The sequence below is a fragment of the Kryptolebias marmoratus genome, linkage group LG1 (assembly GCF_001649575.2).
Source record: "Kryptolebias marmoratus isolate JLee-2015 linkage group LG1, ASM164957v2, whole genome shotgun sequence".
In the NCBI taxonomy this organism is placed as follows: Eukaryota; Metazoa; Chordata; class Actinopteri; order Cyprinodontiformes; family Rivulidae; genus Kryptolebias; species Kryptolebias marmoratus.
In genome coordinates this window covers 28588118-28604893 of record NC_051430.1, presented here as the reverse complement: position 1 = coordinate 28604893, position 16776 = coordinate 28588118, and the positions used below count along the sequence as shown (strand labels likewise).

The following is a 16776-nucleotide window of genomic DNA, read 5'->3' as shown; positions in this document are numbered from 1 at the left end:
AAATAAGAGACAAAATCCACACATTTTGCTGTCATATTATTGTTTTCATATAATTTGATTCAGCTCAGGATATTTTTTTTTTTATGTTTGATGTCGTACTTTATGATGAGGGTTTTTAAAAACCACTGGTTTCGAAACTGTTTAAACTTTTGACCCACAAAAACGTGGAAGACACTCATGACCCCAATTACTGTTGGTTGAAAGGTATGAACCATTTAACAAAGAGCCTTGTCAGCTTTTATATTCATTTTATCCAATTATGACCACTGTTTTTTTATTTTATTATGGCAGTTAGGGGCAAATGTGGTATTAACAGTGATTTTCTTAAATAATTTAATTCCTGTAGACATTCTCAAAACCCCATATTTGGTTTTTCATGACCCACATTAGGGTCCCAACTCCAGGTTTGGGAATCTCTGGTTTAAACACCAAACATCTGAATGGTTTCTGTGTAAAAATGAGTAAACCTCAATTAACTAAAAACACTAGAATAAGGTATATGGCATTAACTGTTTGTAGGCTTGGAGGGTGTTAAATATTTTTTATTTAGATTTATTTGAGACCCAAATCATTTTAGATGTCCCTAATAATTGACAGTAAAACTTGAGAGGCCCTTTGGAGGACTGGATCAAGACTTTTGCAGAACATATGCTGTCAGGTGGAAAAAGGTATCTGTTACTGAAGAATAAGAAGTAATATTGCACTGTAGTATAAACTATTAAAATATGTATAATCATGAAAATGTTCTTTTAAATTTTCACAGATTTTAATTTTTCCTGAATAAACTCCAAAACATCAGTTATTTGAGGTAAAACTAGGATTTTTTAAAAATGCTGAAACTACAGAGGACTGACAGATGACTAAGAACAACAAGACAAAACATTTTGTTTTGTTAATACTTTAATAAAATCATGTACAAAATTAAGTTAGGAGACAAACAATGTTTTGCGACATGAATCAAAGTGAAAAAAAAAACCTCAACTTAAAACCACAGGAAACGAAAATAAGAGCATGCATTCTGGATTATTTCAAAATTAAAGCTTTACTGGAGTTAATCTCCTTCACTTGAGGCACAAACAAATAGCTCGATATTAAGAAAAACTTCATGTTGACTCAGTTTATTATTTTGTTAGTGAGAATCAAAGAAAATGTGGAAACATTTATCCTTCCGTAGTAAGAAACTTTCCTGTAATTCTGTTCTTGTGCGGATGACGGCTGTGTAACTGTGTGTGTGTGTGTTATGAGTAAAAGGTGAGGACACTCTGGTGGTTTCCTCGGACCAGCAGCAGCGGCGGGAGGTCTTTGGACAGAGTCTCCAACCAGCACATGTAGAGGGCGCTCGACACCGTGCCCTTCCTGGCCAAAGGCATGCTTCTGCTCGCAAACACAGAAAATACCGTCAGTTTTCACGACAAGAATGAAAATATTTTAAAGTTCTGACTCAGGCTTATTCACCAAATCAGGGTTTTATTTAAAAATCCCACAGTTTTTCCAGGCTTCAGTTTCTAAATTTGATTTTTGGTCCATTTTTACCTTCTGATGTGTGTCTAAACTGCAAACGGCATGTTTTATCACCATTTTATCATGTGTACCTGCGTCTGTGGGTTTGTTTGTCTGTCAGTTAGAGAAAAATGTCATGAACCGCTGGACAGATTTTAACAAAACTCATCGGATTTCCGTCAACAGTTGATCAACGTTTGGAGTCAACCCAGCTCAAGATGGCTAATTTTACCTGGATAAACCTCAATCTGTGAAACCTAGAGGGGCGTATAGGAATGTGTGTCACTAACTTAAAAAAACAGGACAGTTCTTGTTGAAATATTAAACCCAACGCTTGTAGTAAATGACAGAAAAACTAATTTATAACGACTGTGCTCATAATGTGAAAAGGCCTCTGGTTGGTTGAGCAAATTATTTTAGATGTTCAGATTTTTATCTTTTAGGAAAATGGATAAAAGATTAGATTTCTTGGATTTAGCTCCGAGAGCTTTTACTTTGAAGGCGAGCTGCTGCAGGTCTGGTTGATCTTTATCTGAGAGCTCGTTTTGTGAGTGAAGCAACTTTTTATGAACACTGGGATCAGGATAAATAAAGTCCTTACATGACGATGAGCTTGGCGGTGCTGGAGTGCTCCTTCAGCAGCTCGTTCAGCCTGATCTGACGGTTGGACTGGTGGTCAAACACAGAAACCAGAGTTTAATTAAACGAAATTCTGGTGCCGGTTTGGGTGGACGTGTCTGCAGTTGGTGCACCTTGGCCTTGTAGAGCTCCAGTTCATTGTCGGTGATCCTCCAGGGCTCCTGAGCCTTCAGCGTCTCCGCGGCCTCCTGCTCCATGTCGTCCTCCCTCAGCCTGTATGGCTCGATCAGCTCCTTAAAGCTCAGCTTACTGTCAGACAGACACATATCCCCCCAAATTTCAGACAACTTAAAAAGTGGATTAAATAAGGCGGTGGAGTCCTGGCTTATGAAATAAAATACACCAGTAAAGACGTCAGTAAACTCAAGCAAGCCGAGGTCTTTGCAGGTCATACTTGTGTTTTTTAGGCTTCACATTGATGTCTCCGAGAACGTTGATGTCAGAGAAGTCGATTCTGAACCTGCTGAGCAACGTGGCCATCCTGGTTAGACACAAGACAAATAAAAATGTGATATTTTTCCTTTCTCAGTTCAAACACCGAAACAGCTCAGACGTGGACTCACGCTCGACGGTCGTGGTCAATTCGGTTAATCTTTCCACCGATGAAGACTCTGATCCTGCAGTCGCCCCACTTGCTCCTGGTGGTCAGCAGATATGGGATCAGCAGAGTCAGACCTGCAAACACATGATAGTTTTACACGATTCAACCATTTTCTCTTCTGCAGCCATTGATCAGTACCTGTCCTTAAATGGTTTGGTTTATTTAATAAACTGAGAAAGTCGAGTTAAAACTACAACATTTGGCATGTAGATTTGCTGAGATTGAGACCTTTCATTCAGCCTTAACTTTTGTGGAATGATGTGAAAAATCCAATGATCTGTTAACCTGAGTGCACAGTTTCTATAAAAAAAACAAGAAGTGAGCACATAAAGACTGACCTCCATCATCAAACAGCCACCACACGTCTATGGTTCCTTTACCCTGTTTCTTCTTAAACATCTGGCTGCTCTCCAAAAGACGCTGGTCAGTCAGACTCAGGGGAGATTTGGTCTCTGAAGCTGGCAGATGACAAAAAACACAATCAGTGAGCTGAAAAGAGTGCAGCTCATTTCTGATGAATGCTGATCAAAAAGAAACATTCAAAGTGGTACTCAAGCTGCAATTCTTAGTAAATAAATCAAAAAACAGCAGCTGGAAGCTCGGTTTACCTCTCAGGATGAGCGGACTGCTCTGGTTGCTGGTGGTTTTCGAAGGGCAGGAGTCAGAATCGGAGTCTTTAACCAAACTGACAGAAATCAGAATGTCTTTACTGCCTTTTGGTGGCTTCTCACTGGGCGACAGCTCATCTGCGAGGCAAACAAACACAACAAATTAGTTCCTGGAGTCAGCCCGTGCTACCAGGGATCAGGACGCCCAGAGACACGTGGAGGTGACTTCCTGTTGTTGACCATCAGGAGAGTGCTCCAGTTTCCCTAACCTGGGCAAGGTATCCCGACAAATGTGATCTTTCCTCATTAAGGTCTTTAAATTGTCTTTTGTCTGACCCCCTTCCTTGAGGCCAGTTTGCCATGGGAGACTCTACCAGACAACACAACCTCCACGTTCAGGTGGAGATTCTGCAGAAGGGAGAACTGGAAAAAGATGAAACGTTCCCTCTGGGCTGGGAATGAGTTTCTGTCTCAAGCAGAGGAGTTCAAGTATCTGGGAGTTTTGTAGGATGGAGCGGGAGATGGGTCAACAGACTGGGGCCTGGTTGGCAGTAATGAGGGCGTTGCTCCGGTCTGTTGTAGTGAAGAAAGAGCTGATCTGAAAGGCAAAGTTCTTGATTTATCGGTCCATCTGCATTCCAACCTTCACCTTTGGTCACAAGGTATGAATTATGACTAAAAGAACGAGATCCAGGATACAAGCAGCTGAAAGAGCCTCCTCTGCTGGACGGCCGAGCTCAGCCTTAGAGATACGATGAGGAGCTCATCCTGGAGGATGTTTAAACCACCTCAGGTCCTCCAGGATGATCCAGGATGATCCTGGAGGAGCTGAGGTGGTTTAAACATCTGATTAGGATGTCTTCTTGGCGCCTCCTTCTGGAGGACTACAAGGAGACCCCGAGTTAGACCCAGAACTGGAGGGTTCATGTGTCCTCTTTGGCCTGGAAACACCTTGGGAGCCCCCAGGAGGAGCTGGAGAGCGTCGCTGAGGAGAGGAACCTCAGCAACTGGACCTGTTGCTTCTGTGACCAGACAAAAGACAAGCAGCAAAAAATGGATGAAGTTTAGTTCCTCCAGCTGTCTGCCCAGAACTGTAAAATCAGCCTGAGCAGTAAATGTATTAAAGGATGTCATGATTCCTGAAACAGAGGAGAAAGCAACAAGAGAGGATGAACATGTTCCAAAAGGGTTTTCTTTGCCTGATGCCTTGGTACTCATCTCCACTTTGGTTGGAACAAAGAAAAAAATCTGGAATAAACTAAAGCAATGTATTGAGAAGCAACACAAAACAAACAAAAAATATACCTTGGCCCTGAATGTGAGAGATGTCCAGTCCATCCTGAAGTCTGAGGATCACGACTCCAAACTGGAGGTCAAAGGCGTCGCTGGAATGTAGGAAATGATGTTAAACATAAAAACATTCATCAGTTCTTAATATAAAATCAAACAGTCCTTACTGAATGCAGTTGATGTAATTCTCCACATCTCTCATGTCTCCATCACTCCAGTTGTTCTTGAAACCCATAACCAGCGTGTTGGGCTTCAGGCGACCCAAACCAACAGCCTGACGACACAACGAAACGTTTTGAACTTCGGCTGAACAGTGATTCTGTGCAAAACTGTGTAAATAACAGGCAGAAGTGAGGAAAACAAAGGTGAAGTCTTCATACCTGCAGGAGCAGTTGTGTGCCTTGTCTCAGGTTGTCGGCAAAAACGGGAGAATAAAAGGCCTTGATGCGTTTTTTACTGAGCCAGCGCCGACAGCGAGCATAATCCTGAGACAGCTCCTTAAAGTTGGGTCGACGGGACACCTGAGAAAACAAAAGGACACAATCAGTGGTTGGAGAAGTTGTGTCGAGTCATCCCAGCATCGCAGACGGTCGGTACGTACGGTCCTGACGTGGCCGCAGACCATCAGGCTGACGTTCTTGGTGAAAGAATTAACCAGCTGCAGCAGAGCAGGGCGGGAGTTTGGGTAACCGGCCAGAACCAAACACTGCGGCCTGAAAACAGGAGCACGACGGCGACGGTGAATGACGTCGAAGCCACACAAACAGCCTGTAAGCGTTTTCAGTCATACCTGAAGTTTTTCACGTGGTCCTCCACCCCGGAGAGATTCAGACAGTGCGTCAGAGCCTGGTTGTAGATCAAAGCCTGAGTGGAAGAACCCCAGTTCACATCTGTAGGAAAACAAAAAAAAACAACAACAGACGAGGAAACGGGTTCTGTAGGACAGGATGTGGTTGTGCAGCAGATTGCAAGATTCTCTGTCATTAAACGATAGACAGCTGACTTCTCCTGAAGTCCGGTGTCCTCATCGTGTTCTCACCTGGTTTCTTGTAGCAGACGTAGATGTAGAGCGCGAGGACGATGAGCAGCGTGACGAGGGCGGCCCACCAGTTGATGACAAACATCACAACGCAGCAGAGGATGGCCCCCGCCAGAGACACCCACATGTTGTAGTATTTAAAGCTGGGACGCCACCCTGAGCAGAAAAAAAACACACAAGGGCGATGAGTTTCAGTTAATCCTCTGACAGAAGCTGAAGAATCAGCAAACAGTCCACCTAATATGTCACATCCGCAGATTTCTAACTCAGTCCTGAGGTATTTCCTGTTCAATAGTAAAAATATATTCTTGTCAGGGTTTACCTGGAGAGTTGGCCATGGAGGCGTGGAAGACAGAGAAGTTGATGAGAGCGTAAGAAGCCAGGAAGAAGTTAGAGATGATGGGAGCAATGATGTTCAACTCAGCTGATCGGACAAAAAAACCGACAGTTTCAAATCCTGACTCAAATCCTGTTTTATTGTTTGCTTTTTTGTCCTGAAGAGTTGAAGCTGTGCAGCGTACCGATGAGGATGAAGGCGAGGCCGATGCAGAAGGTCAGGACGTAACCACGAAGAGGCTCGTTGTTTTTACCGTATCCTTTGGCAAATATACCCAGACCTGGATAGATGTTGTCCTTACAGAGAGCCTGGAATTATAACAACTTTGATTGTGGCTGTTTTTTCACATACATGACGTGAAATTACTTTGTCATAGTGGATTTTTTAAAGCAAAAAATAGGACCCGTAACACAAAAAAGAAAGGAAGAAGGCAAAGAATCAAATTTTTTGCACCTGATTTGTAAAGAAAACTGGTCAAAGATCAAGTAAAATCTGTGAGACATTTAGGGGTAAAGGTAAATGTAAAGATATGGTGACAAATATTCATGAAGAGAGAAACGAGTAGTTTGTTTCTGACCTGGAAGACTTTGGGAGCGCTGACCAGAGACGCCAGCGCCGAGGAGAGAGTCGCAGAGAAAATCCCTGCAGTGATGAGAGGACTGAAGAATGACACCAGACTCATCACCTGAATGACACACAGAGAAACTCAGTGGAAAACTTAACGACTTCAAACTTATAAAAGTCCCAATAAGAAAAGAGGGAAAAAATAGATCTCTGCAGATTAACTGAAACTGCCCTAAAGAGTTTAGGCATTAAAAAAATAAACAAATGTTCACAAATAATTTCAGTGGAGGTTTCGCTTTACCGATGGTTTTGCAAATGGTCGCTTTACTTTGTCATTCTGTGAATCCAAACCAAAATAACAACATCAAAGAGTTACAACGACAAATATTCTTGGTTAAACGACGCAAACACTGCATAAAAAAAAATCAGATAAGGACAAAATGACAATTCAAACAGATTAAAATCATATTTTACTACTTATTTTCCCTCTTTTATGACTATTTTGGTTATATTTCATAGCAGTAATGGTGAAAATATGCAAATATTAAGTATTTTTTGTATTTTATTTGATTTCTGGAGATTTTCTCAGAATCCCAAACTGGTGTTTTGTTGCCAACCTTTGGGTCCCAACTCCAGCTTTTGGATGCATACATGCCATTATTAAAAACAAAAAACCTGTTTTAATCCAGTGCAGACAGTCTGTGGGACTGTCAGGACACGGTTTTGTTGATTTTAGTCCTGGAGTTTTTGAACCCAGCAGCCTGCTCAGATAATATATCCCATCCAGATTGGTTCTGTTTATGCTTCTTCGTTCGTATTCATCACCTACAAATGGACACACTGTTGTGGAGGGAAAAATGTAATTCTGGTTGTTTTAGAGGCATAAAGACGTTTCTGGTTGAAGTGATTCCTGACTGGTCGTATCTCAGACGGCTAGGATTGCTGCAGACTAGTTGGCAACTCAAACTTGACTCAAGAAAATAGGCAGTTTTTTTGTTGCAGTCTCACTAAACCCTAAAGGTTTGCAACCAAGTGACCAGCGAGACGTGCAGACACATTTTGAGTGGCTACTTTTAGAAAATCGTGGCCTGTTTCAGTGTACCCAGTTTGCAGAACTGTATTGTGTGTCGCACAGATTATTTGTTGCCCACACCCTAACCCGCCACCTGGGCAGCCGCCCGCAGGTGTATGATTTATTCACCTAAAGAAAGGCAGATTTTGAACCAGTTTTTCTATAATTATGGTTTTTAGACCTGAATGCATTTCGTCTAGGAGTCAAAATGCAGACAAAATCGAACAAGTGCATCTGTGTGTGTGTGTGTGTGTGTGCGCACGCGCTCAGTGATATCAGTGTCACGGAGCTGGATGTGAGCGTAGGTAGAAGCTGTCAATGCTCTCATTCAGATCTGAGCAGCAGGAATCTTGTGACTGAAAACAACAGATGCTATTATCTCTGCTGCGCTCTGCATGATGCTGGGAACAGCTCCATCGCTCACACACACACACACACACACACACACACACACACGCAGACACTCTGAAACCTCACATCCTCACAGAGAGAAGCAGCATCATAGCAGCAGTATGACATGATCCACAAGCGTGTCAAAAACTGAACGTTCAGGTTTTAATCAGGCAGTCATGATTCTTCCTTTTAGTCTCTTTAAATGCAGTCGATGAAACAACAGAGGACCTTTTGAAGCTGCCGACTGGGATCAAACTGCTGCGTTTCTGGATGACTGTGACGTTTGTGGACAGTGTTGCATCCTGACACGGCATTACTGCCAGCCCTCAGGCCTCCGCAGAAAACAATAGCTGTGGGTGTGTGGAAACACGTCACTCTCCACCAGTCTGTGCTCGCCTTTCTGTAACACACATTCCTGGGCTCTTCTGAATGCTTGGAGTCAAACGTAAACACGCCGCAAATGTTTTTATTTACACTTTATTATTCGACCTGGAGGCACAAGCCCACCCCGAACTGCAGCAACTGGAGCCAGAATCATCCTTTTTTTGTCTTTTGTTCTCTTATTTTTAATGCTCTTATAGTTTTAGATTGTGTTTAAATGTTGAATGTTTTGCATTTGCAGAGCATTTATTGATTGATAAACTATATAAAATTCTAATACTCAGATTTATTTTATGTCCTTGAATATAAAACTTAAAGTTGGTCAAGATGGAAGAGTCGAGATGTTTGTGCCTCAGTGTTTCAGTATTTTTCTTATGGTCTTTTCTTGAAAAATATGAATTAAAGGGTTTAAAACATGTGGCTGCAGAACTTTGACTTATACTGCAATAAATTACATGTTATTGCTGAAACTGTAAGTAAAACATTTGAACTTTCTTCACAGATGTCAAGATTAAAGCTGACAGAAGAAATGCAGCATTTTCTCCTGGATCGAAACAAATCCAGAAAAGTCGGACTTTAAACTGAGTTTAGATTTTACAAATCAGTGTTGTTTCTTTTAGGTTTCTTGTTTTAAATGAGTGACCTCTGACCCGAGCGTGTTTTGGCTGCAGGGTTACCTGGAAGTCGTTCATCAGGCCGAACTGGCAGCCGCCCTCCTTGCAGATGGAGAAGTCGTACCCGAGCCTGCAGGCGGCGTCGGTGCAGTTCACCGTGTCGCTCACCGTGTCGTTCTGATCTCCGGTCGCGTCTCTCACGATGCAGGAACCTGCACACAAATCAACAAAAGGCAGAATCCACTTTCTAAATATCAAATGAATATTTCACACATAATATAACAAATGTTTTAAAAGGATAACCCTTGCATTTAGATTATGACTAAAAAAGGGAAAGGCAAAATAATCTTCCACTGATTATTTTATATTTAGGCCCGCTCTCACAGAAAAATCACTGATGTACGTTAAAACTGAGTGTAAAGAAATGTAATCTAAATTAAAGTTAGATTAATAGATAGTTCAGAAGGAACCTGTAGAGATGGTGACGGCCACATAGGTGAGTCCTGTGATGAGGATGGCAAGCAGGGTTCCTTTAGGGATGGCAGACTGAGGGTCCTAATGTTAGAGAAACACGAAAAGGTTCAAATTTATCATGTGACAAGTTCAGAAAAACGTTGTAGTTCTATTACCTAAAATGTTCTTTTAGTTTATCTGTTTAAAATCTACAAATTTATTTTTCATGTAATTCGAGTTTAACAAATAAAAAAACTCGAACGAGACAGTTCCAGGTTTTCAAATGGTCTTGTCTTAAAGCCTCTTCATGTCAGACCAAATCCCTGAAGCGAAGAAGGTTCATTGATGTTTGTATTTGTTGACACGAACTCTTAGGTCTTGTACGTTTTCATCAGTTTGAACTAATTTAGAAAAGATAAAATCTACAGCAATCAGAAGATGACATAAAGACCGAAACTCACAATGAGGTCGCCGGAGATGTTGGCTCCAGCCAGGATCCCGGTGGCTGCAGGGAAGAAAATGGCAAAGACGGAAAAGAACGTCTCCTCGTCTCTGAAATCTGGACCAAAGTTCTCCACGAGGATGGCAGCTGGAAGAGGAGAGAGTCAAAGCAAAGTCGTGTCGACTACCAAATGAAATTGAAATTAAAAACAGAACAAACTGTGCAGCTGACTCACTGTGGTAGCCAAAGAAGCCTTTGGGCTCCTTGTTGTCTGTTGGCATAAAAGTCCCCAAAAAGAAGTTGACGATGGCTGCCAGCAGGATTATCAGGAGCACAATCTGAGCCTGATGGGAGGAGATGAAGGTTATAATTATAAACTAAATCCTATATTTTCCTCTTTTTTATAAACCCACCCTTTAACCTACAAGAACACTAATCGTTGCCTAACCTAACGTGGAAAAGTCATTTTGCAGCAGGAATTCTCATCTTTACGTAAAACTTGCATTCGTATTTTTAAGCAAAAACAGGAACGTGACTTCTAAATTGACACCAGCAGCTCTACTGGATGGTAATGTTGAGTTGAACTCATGTTTAAATGTTCCTCATTTCAGTTTTAGCTTGATTAAATGTGCAAGTTTAAGGGTAATGTCTGGCAAATAGATAAATATAAAATTTAATTTTGGTTTTAAAAAGTTAAGTTGTCTGCAGAGTCAATAAAACAGTAAAACCAGCTTGTAAAATAGTGTATAATTAGGCTAGCAGGTAAATTTAAGTTAAACTATTTAAATAGCATCAGAAATTAGACTAGAATTTAGCAACGTAAGGAAGTTCTGACAAGACTGATTTTGCTTCAGAAGCTTAAGACTTGGTGGCATTACTGTTTTAGCCAGAACAACTAGTTTTGTTGCGATCCTAACTGGGATGTTTTGTAATGTTCAGGTATACCTTAGCCTCCCACTCCATCCCAGCCACAGAGATTCCCAACAACAGGATGATGGTCAGAGTCCCGACGATCCGGATGTCGTTCAGCTCGTCGGTCATCAGAGCGTCAACATCCTGCAGCCAGTAGGAAGACTGACATGAGGCTGGATCCTCATCAGTCACAGAGATGTTTGATCGCGCCAAAAACGGTTTCTTACATTCAACATCTCGACAACGGTCTCAGCGAAGCCGACGACGTACATGGCCACAGCCACAGCGTTTGCAAAAGCGAAGATGAGCCCGATAGAACCTCCGAACTCAGGACCCAGACTTCTGGAGATCAGGTAGTACGCTCCTCCTGAAAGCCAAGGTTTTCACATTATGACTCAGTGAATTTACAGCCTTTCTGGGGTCTTGGACAGCATTAGTAATGCTGTGTACTCCATAAATAGCCCTATACATCAGTTCATATTAGATTATAGATGTGCTCATCTGAAAAACTAAAAAGATTTAAGCACTTTGCATGCTGCATTCAATTTGGATGTAAAAGCTATGAACTAAAACACTGTCAGAAAACACAAACAAAGGTACAAATGCTTTTAAAATTCCTCTTCGATTGCAGCTCTGCAAACTTGACCTTCCTGATGAATCTGAACTTCATGAAATCTCTCACCGTGAGGTTTGAGGACGCTCCAGGAGAAGCTGCAAAATCTAATTCTTCACTAAAACTCCAGTTAAACTCAGTGAGGCTGAGAAAGGAAAAGATGGCTGCGCGATTTCTTCTTTTTTCTCCAAGCAGCTCATGGGTCCTTCTTCCAAATCAACTTGTATTTTTAGATTCAGTAAATGGTTAACATATGAGCTGTAAGGAAACCGTGTGGTCAACAACACGTCTAAACCTGAAAACTCTGTGCTGCAGAGTTTATAAATACCTGCTGTGTTTCAGGTCACTCACCTCCTCGTACGAAGCCATTTGTTGCTATAGCAGAGGTCGACAGACCCGTGATGGTGGTCACCAAAGTGGCCATGAAAATGATCCCAATGGTGAGTCCTGTTTAACAAAAAAAAAAAGGAAACTGAAGATAATTCATGTTGGGAAACGTTCAAAATAATAAAATCATCCATGACTCAAGAGTTTTATAATCTTAGAGCCAGAAGGTTTATTTTTCCAAACAGGTAAATGCTGTATTAATAATCAGATATAAACATTTAAACTTCTATTTAAACCAAACACATGCTGCCTCTGAAGGCAGTCCTTCAGGGCAGGGATTATACAGTCTGAAGCATCACTACACTGAGATTATCAGGATCTTAATGATTAATTTGTCCCCACCAATTCCAGCCTGTCCAACAATCCAGGACATCCTGATGAAGAGCATCACACCCCAGATATTCAGCATGCAGCGCACCTGCAACACACACAGGTAAGACTCCCCAAATGAAGAAAGCACTCATCACGTCCATGCATGCAGGTAACACTAACCAGGACTCCTTTGACCCAACCAAACTTGACGGTTCCTCCTTTCGCCTCCTTGGCCATCAGGGCTGCTGCCTCCTCGGCTGCTGACGGCTCCTCCCCGTTGGCCAGGCCGTCCTCGAGGGGCTCCTGAGTAGGAGGTAAAATATACCGAAGACTGAAGCAGAGTTTGTGACTGCAAATATCACCTTTAAATATTTATAACATTACCAAAGTGGCTCTGGTGGATTTGGTGTTTTTAAAAAAAGTGAAATTAGCAGAAATGGGCTTCCACAGAACCAACTTTTTATCTTTTTTTTTTAATTTTTCTGTTCGTGTTTTACAACCCAACTACTTCTGCACACTTTGTGCTGTTTTAACCATTCATACATCGAAACATTCAGCTCATCCAGGAGGCGTGTGCTGTCGCTTTAGGTTTTTGTAACTTTTATACTTTTCACTTTATTTAACTTTATTTACAAATATTCTTCCTATAGAAATACATTCAGGTTGCTTCAGTTTCTTCAAAAACATTGTTCTCTGAAATCTGCTTCATTGTACTTTCTTTTTGTCTTTCTTTGCTTTTAGCTTTTAGCTGCTGTTCTGCTACTTTCAGCTTTTAAAACTCACAGAAAAAGTTAACTTTTATAGTGTTTTTTCATTCATTTTTGTTTTAAAGCACTTTGTTGCTGAAAAGTACTATATATATAAATAAATTTGACTTGACTTAAATTTGATGATGATCTAAAACAACAAAAAAAGTTTTGTTGCAAAAAAACAAAATGTGATGATTTAGTTTTATCATTAAGCTTATTTGACACACAGCTATGAAATTAATTTAGTTGAATATTTGCAACATTTTGTGTTTTTGGCATCCAATAAACTGGAACAAGCAGACTTCATTGATCAGATATGAAAGATTAAGAAAAAACAAAACGTGAAACTAAAGAAAGTTTAAATAAACCCGAGCCTCCTGATGGTCAGTTAAAAAACATGCAAAAAGTTCAAAATGAGTTTGCTGTAAATAAGATATAAAGTATCCTTAAGGTGGCATGCTAATTATACAGATCATAACGAATAACAAAGACTTTTTCCTGACTTTATAAAAGATTTTACTCCAGAAACAAAAAATATGAGGGGCAAGTGGGATCGAGTTCAGTTTGTGTTCAGATGTAAGGAACGAAAAGAAACATGAGATGAAATTCTGAAAATGGAGGAAGAAGACTCGCCCTTTTAAAACCCCCACATCCTTTAAAAGTAAAAAAACATCAAGACTAAATGACTCCCGCTGGATCAATACGAATGAAGCTAATGGAAATTGAGTTGGGAGTGTTTTTGTGGTTGACTTTATTTTCTTAGTTCAGCTGAGACAGACAAGACAAACAGGAGTGAGGAGGCAGGAGGGGGCTCCTGCGGTTACCTGACATCCACTGTTTGCTTCTCAGAAACATCATCTGCACAAACTATAAAACCTTTCCTAAAACCTGTTTAGTTTGTAATGTGATGAGGCATCAATTTCAGCCAGTCTGAGGAACCGATTGGAACCAATTGGAACCACTCAGAACCGGTCCGTAAAAAAGGAGCTGCTGTTAGAAAACAGACTGGTTCAAACTCTCCGACAGAGAGCTTAAAGCCGGCTTAAAGAAGACATTCTCAGGGACTTTTAGGAGTGAAAAAATATGTGATGGATGCTCAAAGTTGGCGTCCAGTTTGAGTTTAATAAAAAGCCAACCTTGGCTGAGCTGCTGCGTGATCAGAGTCGTTTCATGAAACTAAAAACTGGAACGATCTGAAGTCTGAATAGATTTACGTTCAGCACTTTTATGTTTTTCGAACAAACAATCAAGAAGGTAAAGATAATGTTTGTTAATCTTGTTGTGTTGAAGTTAATGTAATAAAACTAACAAGGGTTTTTGAACCAGAATCATCCGATCAGTGGAATGTTCCAGAATCGACTCATCATTTCAGGACAAAGTTTAAGTTTTATCAGTCTTTTAAACATAATCACTAAAACTCATTCAAGTCATAAATAGCAATGTTTATGTACTTTCATATATTAACAGGTGACTTTAGCTCAGTGGTGTCCGATCCTGGTCCTGGAGGTCCTCCATCCTGCAGGTTTTAGATGTTTCTCTGCTCTTCAGGAGGTCTTCAAGTTCTGCAGAAGCCTGTTAATCACTCACTGATTCAGATCAGGTGAGTCAAAGCAGAGAAACACCTGAAACATGCAGGATGGAGGCCCTCCAGGACCAGGATCAGACACAGCTGCTGTAGAGGAAGATGCTGGTGATACTGAAACTGCTAATTCAATAACACAATGTGAAGGTTGATCAGTAGAGCCAATTAAATGATTTAAAGACATTTTAGAACCAGATCAAAATATCAACACATAGCTAGGATTGGGATCCTTGATTCTGGGGTCAAAGGTCATAATAAACAGTATTATATTGAAGGGAAAGAGAAGTAAAGGTTTTAAAAAAGAATTAACTTTTTAAAGGATCACTCAGGTTGTTAGCTTAATTTAAAAACTAAGAGTTTTAAAGCATTCTGCATCAAGCTTATTGGATTTTCTTTTCTTTTTTCTTTATTTTTATTTTAGTAAATCAACTTTAACCAAATAAATAATAACCTCATGTTTCTCGTATTAATGCGAAAAATAACCTAAAGTTTGGAGTTGGGGGCTTTCACTTAAAGAATATCCTAAAATGTGTGGATCAGTTCACCAGAACCGGTCCTGATTGGTGCACAAATCCGAGGTCATGCTGATTTAAAAGGAATTTTAAAAGCAATCTGTATTTCTTGTTACTTTATCGAGTTCATCGTGCAGCTCCGACAGCGACGGTCTGGTCAGTTTCTCCCCGAAAGGCGCAGCAGTCTGCCGGTAGAACTCGATGTTTGGCACCGCATCGATAGTGTTGTGGCCGAAGGTGCGCATGTAGTAGGTGTTGGAGTGGGAGTCCGAGATGTGCGTCTGCCCCGTGCCGGTGGAGTGGAGGCTGACGGCGTCCGGTTCGCGGGAAACATCGGGAGGAGAGCCGATATCCGAGCCCGGGTCCAGGAAGCCCACCACCCGGAACCGGCCTTTGGACTCCTCAGGGGCACTCGACCCATCCGCGGTTCCGGGACCAGGAGCCGGAGCCTGAGCCGGCGCGGGGGATGCCTCCGTCACCACGTCCACCTGGAAGCGACTCTGAGCGGAGCCGCCGCTCCGCAGAGACGGTTTCTTATCCGACATGGATCCGAGCGAGCCAGGGACAAACCGTGAAATCTAAACCTCCTGATCCGGAACCAGAGAGCATTTAAGTCCGAACAGAGAAACCCAAACAAAACACAACATCAACAGAAAGTGTTTCCAGTTGGAGTCCGGGCAGGAGATGCGCCACGACGCACTGCAGCGATCTGCGCATTCCGTGCGTAAAAGGACACCGAGTCTGTCTCTGTCCCTCCGCGTCTCTCAGACTGTCCCTCAGATCACCCCTCAAACGGTTTATTGTCATCTCTGCTTGTCTCCTCCTCTCTCCGGACAGCCCAGCACGCGGGGCTCAATGCGCAGGAGAAATGGATACTCTTTACGCACAACGTTCCTGTGCGTCAAAGTCAAGGAGAAAGAAAATTATTTAATCAGTTTTTTATTTTATTTTTCAGAAATGTGAAGCAAAGATCCGCAAAAGTGTCATGCAGATCAAATATCTAAATAACACAGACTATAATAACCAAGAAAATGTGTCTTTTTACACTTTGTTTCCTATTTATGACTAAAAAAATCTGCTTGAAGGGCACCAACTTCTTTCCCTTTGTGTGCGTAAATGTGTCCGCGTGTTTGGTTTTAACAAAGCCATTTGTTATCAGTTCTGGTGACACACTGAGACATTCAGAGACCCTCGTGTGGGGAGGCAGCAGCACTATTAGCATACAGGGAACAACAGCTGCTTTCTCTGTCAGAACTCCTGAAGCTGAAGCCAACAAAAATCCAGAATGACAACAAAACAAAAGCAGCTCAACTTATGAATAGTCAATGAATTTAAAAGTTAAGGTTATTTTATTTGATGTCTTTTAAAATGAGTCAGTTTCTTCTAGTTGATACAAAAACAGCTAGGCAGATCTTGTTGTCCATCAGATTGTTCAGAGGATCCAAACTGCAAAGATGTTCAGCTTCTTCTCATCTGAAAAGAAAGAGTTCTGCTCAAGGTGAAGAGTGTTGAAGTGATGGGTCAAATATAAACAGTGACATCTGCTGGCTATAACTGGAACTACAAGAACAGCTTTTAAAAAACTATCATGAAATAAAAACTTTAGGTGTCCTAAAATAGAAACACCTAAAATCAAACGTTATAACACATCAAGTCATTCTGCCTGAATCATTTTCTAGAAAAGTAAGTTTTCTAAAATACTACAAACTTTGTTTCTTTAACCTGTTTAAAACAAGAAAAAAGTACAGAAAATACTTGTCTTCTCCAGCTTTCTGA

The 16776-nt window shown here is 41.3% G+C and overlaps 1 protein-coding gene across 1 annotated transcript; it reads right to left on the bottom strand.

Moving 5' to 3' along the window:
* Nucleotides 1-891: 891 nt before the first annotated feature.
* Nucleotides 892-15978, bottom strand: LOC108242812 (solute carrier family 12 member 2). Its single transcript, XM_017427899.3, has 26 exons — nt 15117-15978; nt 12338-12460; nt 12188-12263; nt 11810-11905; nt 11073-11212; nt 10879-10989; nt 10169-10277; nt 9953-10080; nt 9509-9593; nt 9102-9250; nt 6592-6699; nt 6199-6322; nt 6000-6101; nt 5678-5833; nt 5429-5528; nt 5240-5351; nt 5019-5159; nt 4806-4912; nt 4654-4733; nt 3349-3486; nt 3079-3198; nt 2703-2814; nt 2534-2620; nt 2253-2388; nt 2102-2169; nt 892-1374 (listed from the first exon to the last, which is right to left on the bottom strand). Exons 1-26 carry the CDS (start codon nt 15543-15545, stop codon nt 1239-1241), a joined length of 3273 nt encoding a protein of 1090 aa, XP_017283388.1. The 5' UTR covers nt 15546-15978; the 3' UTR covers nt 892-1238.
* Nucleotides 15979-16776: the final 798 nt, after the last annotated feature.

What these genes read in the sequence shown, in the direction of transcription:
- LOC108242812 (XM_017427899.3), bottom strand. Translation starts at nt 15,545, where the DNA reads ATGTCGGATAAGAAACCGTCTCTGCGGAGCGGCGGCTCCGCTCAGAGT. An exon ending in CCGTTGTCGAGATGTTGAAT is followed by an intron (nt 10,990 to 11,072) that starts GTAAGAAACCGT and finishes TACTGGCTGCAG; the next exon opens with GATGTTGACGCTCTGATGAC. An exon ending in GGCCGTCACCATCTCTACAG is followed by an intron (nt 9,251 to 9,508) that starts GTTCCTTCTGAA and finishes ATTTGTGTGCAG; the next exon opens with GTTCCTGCATCGTGAGAGAC.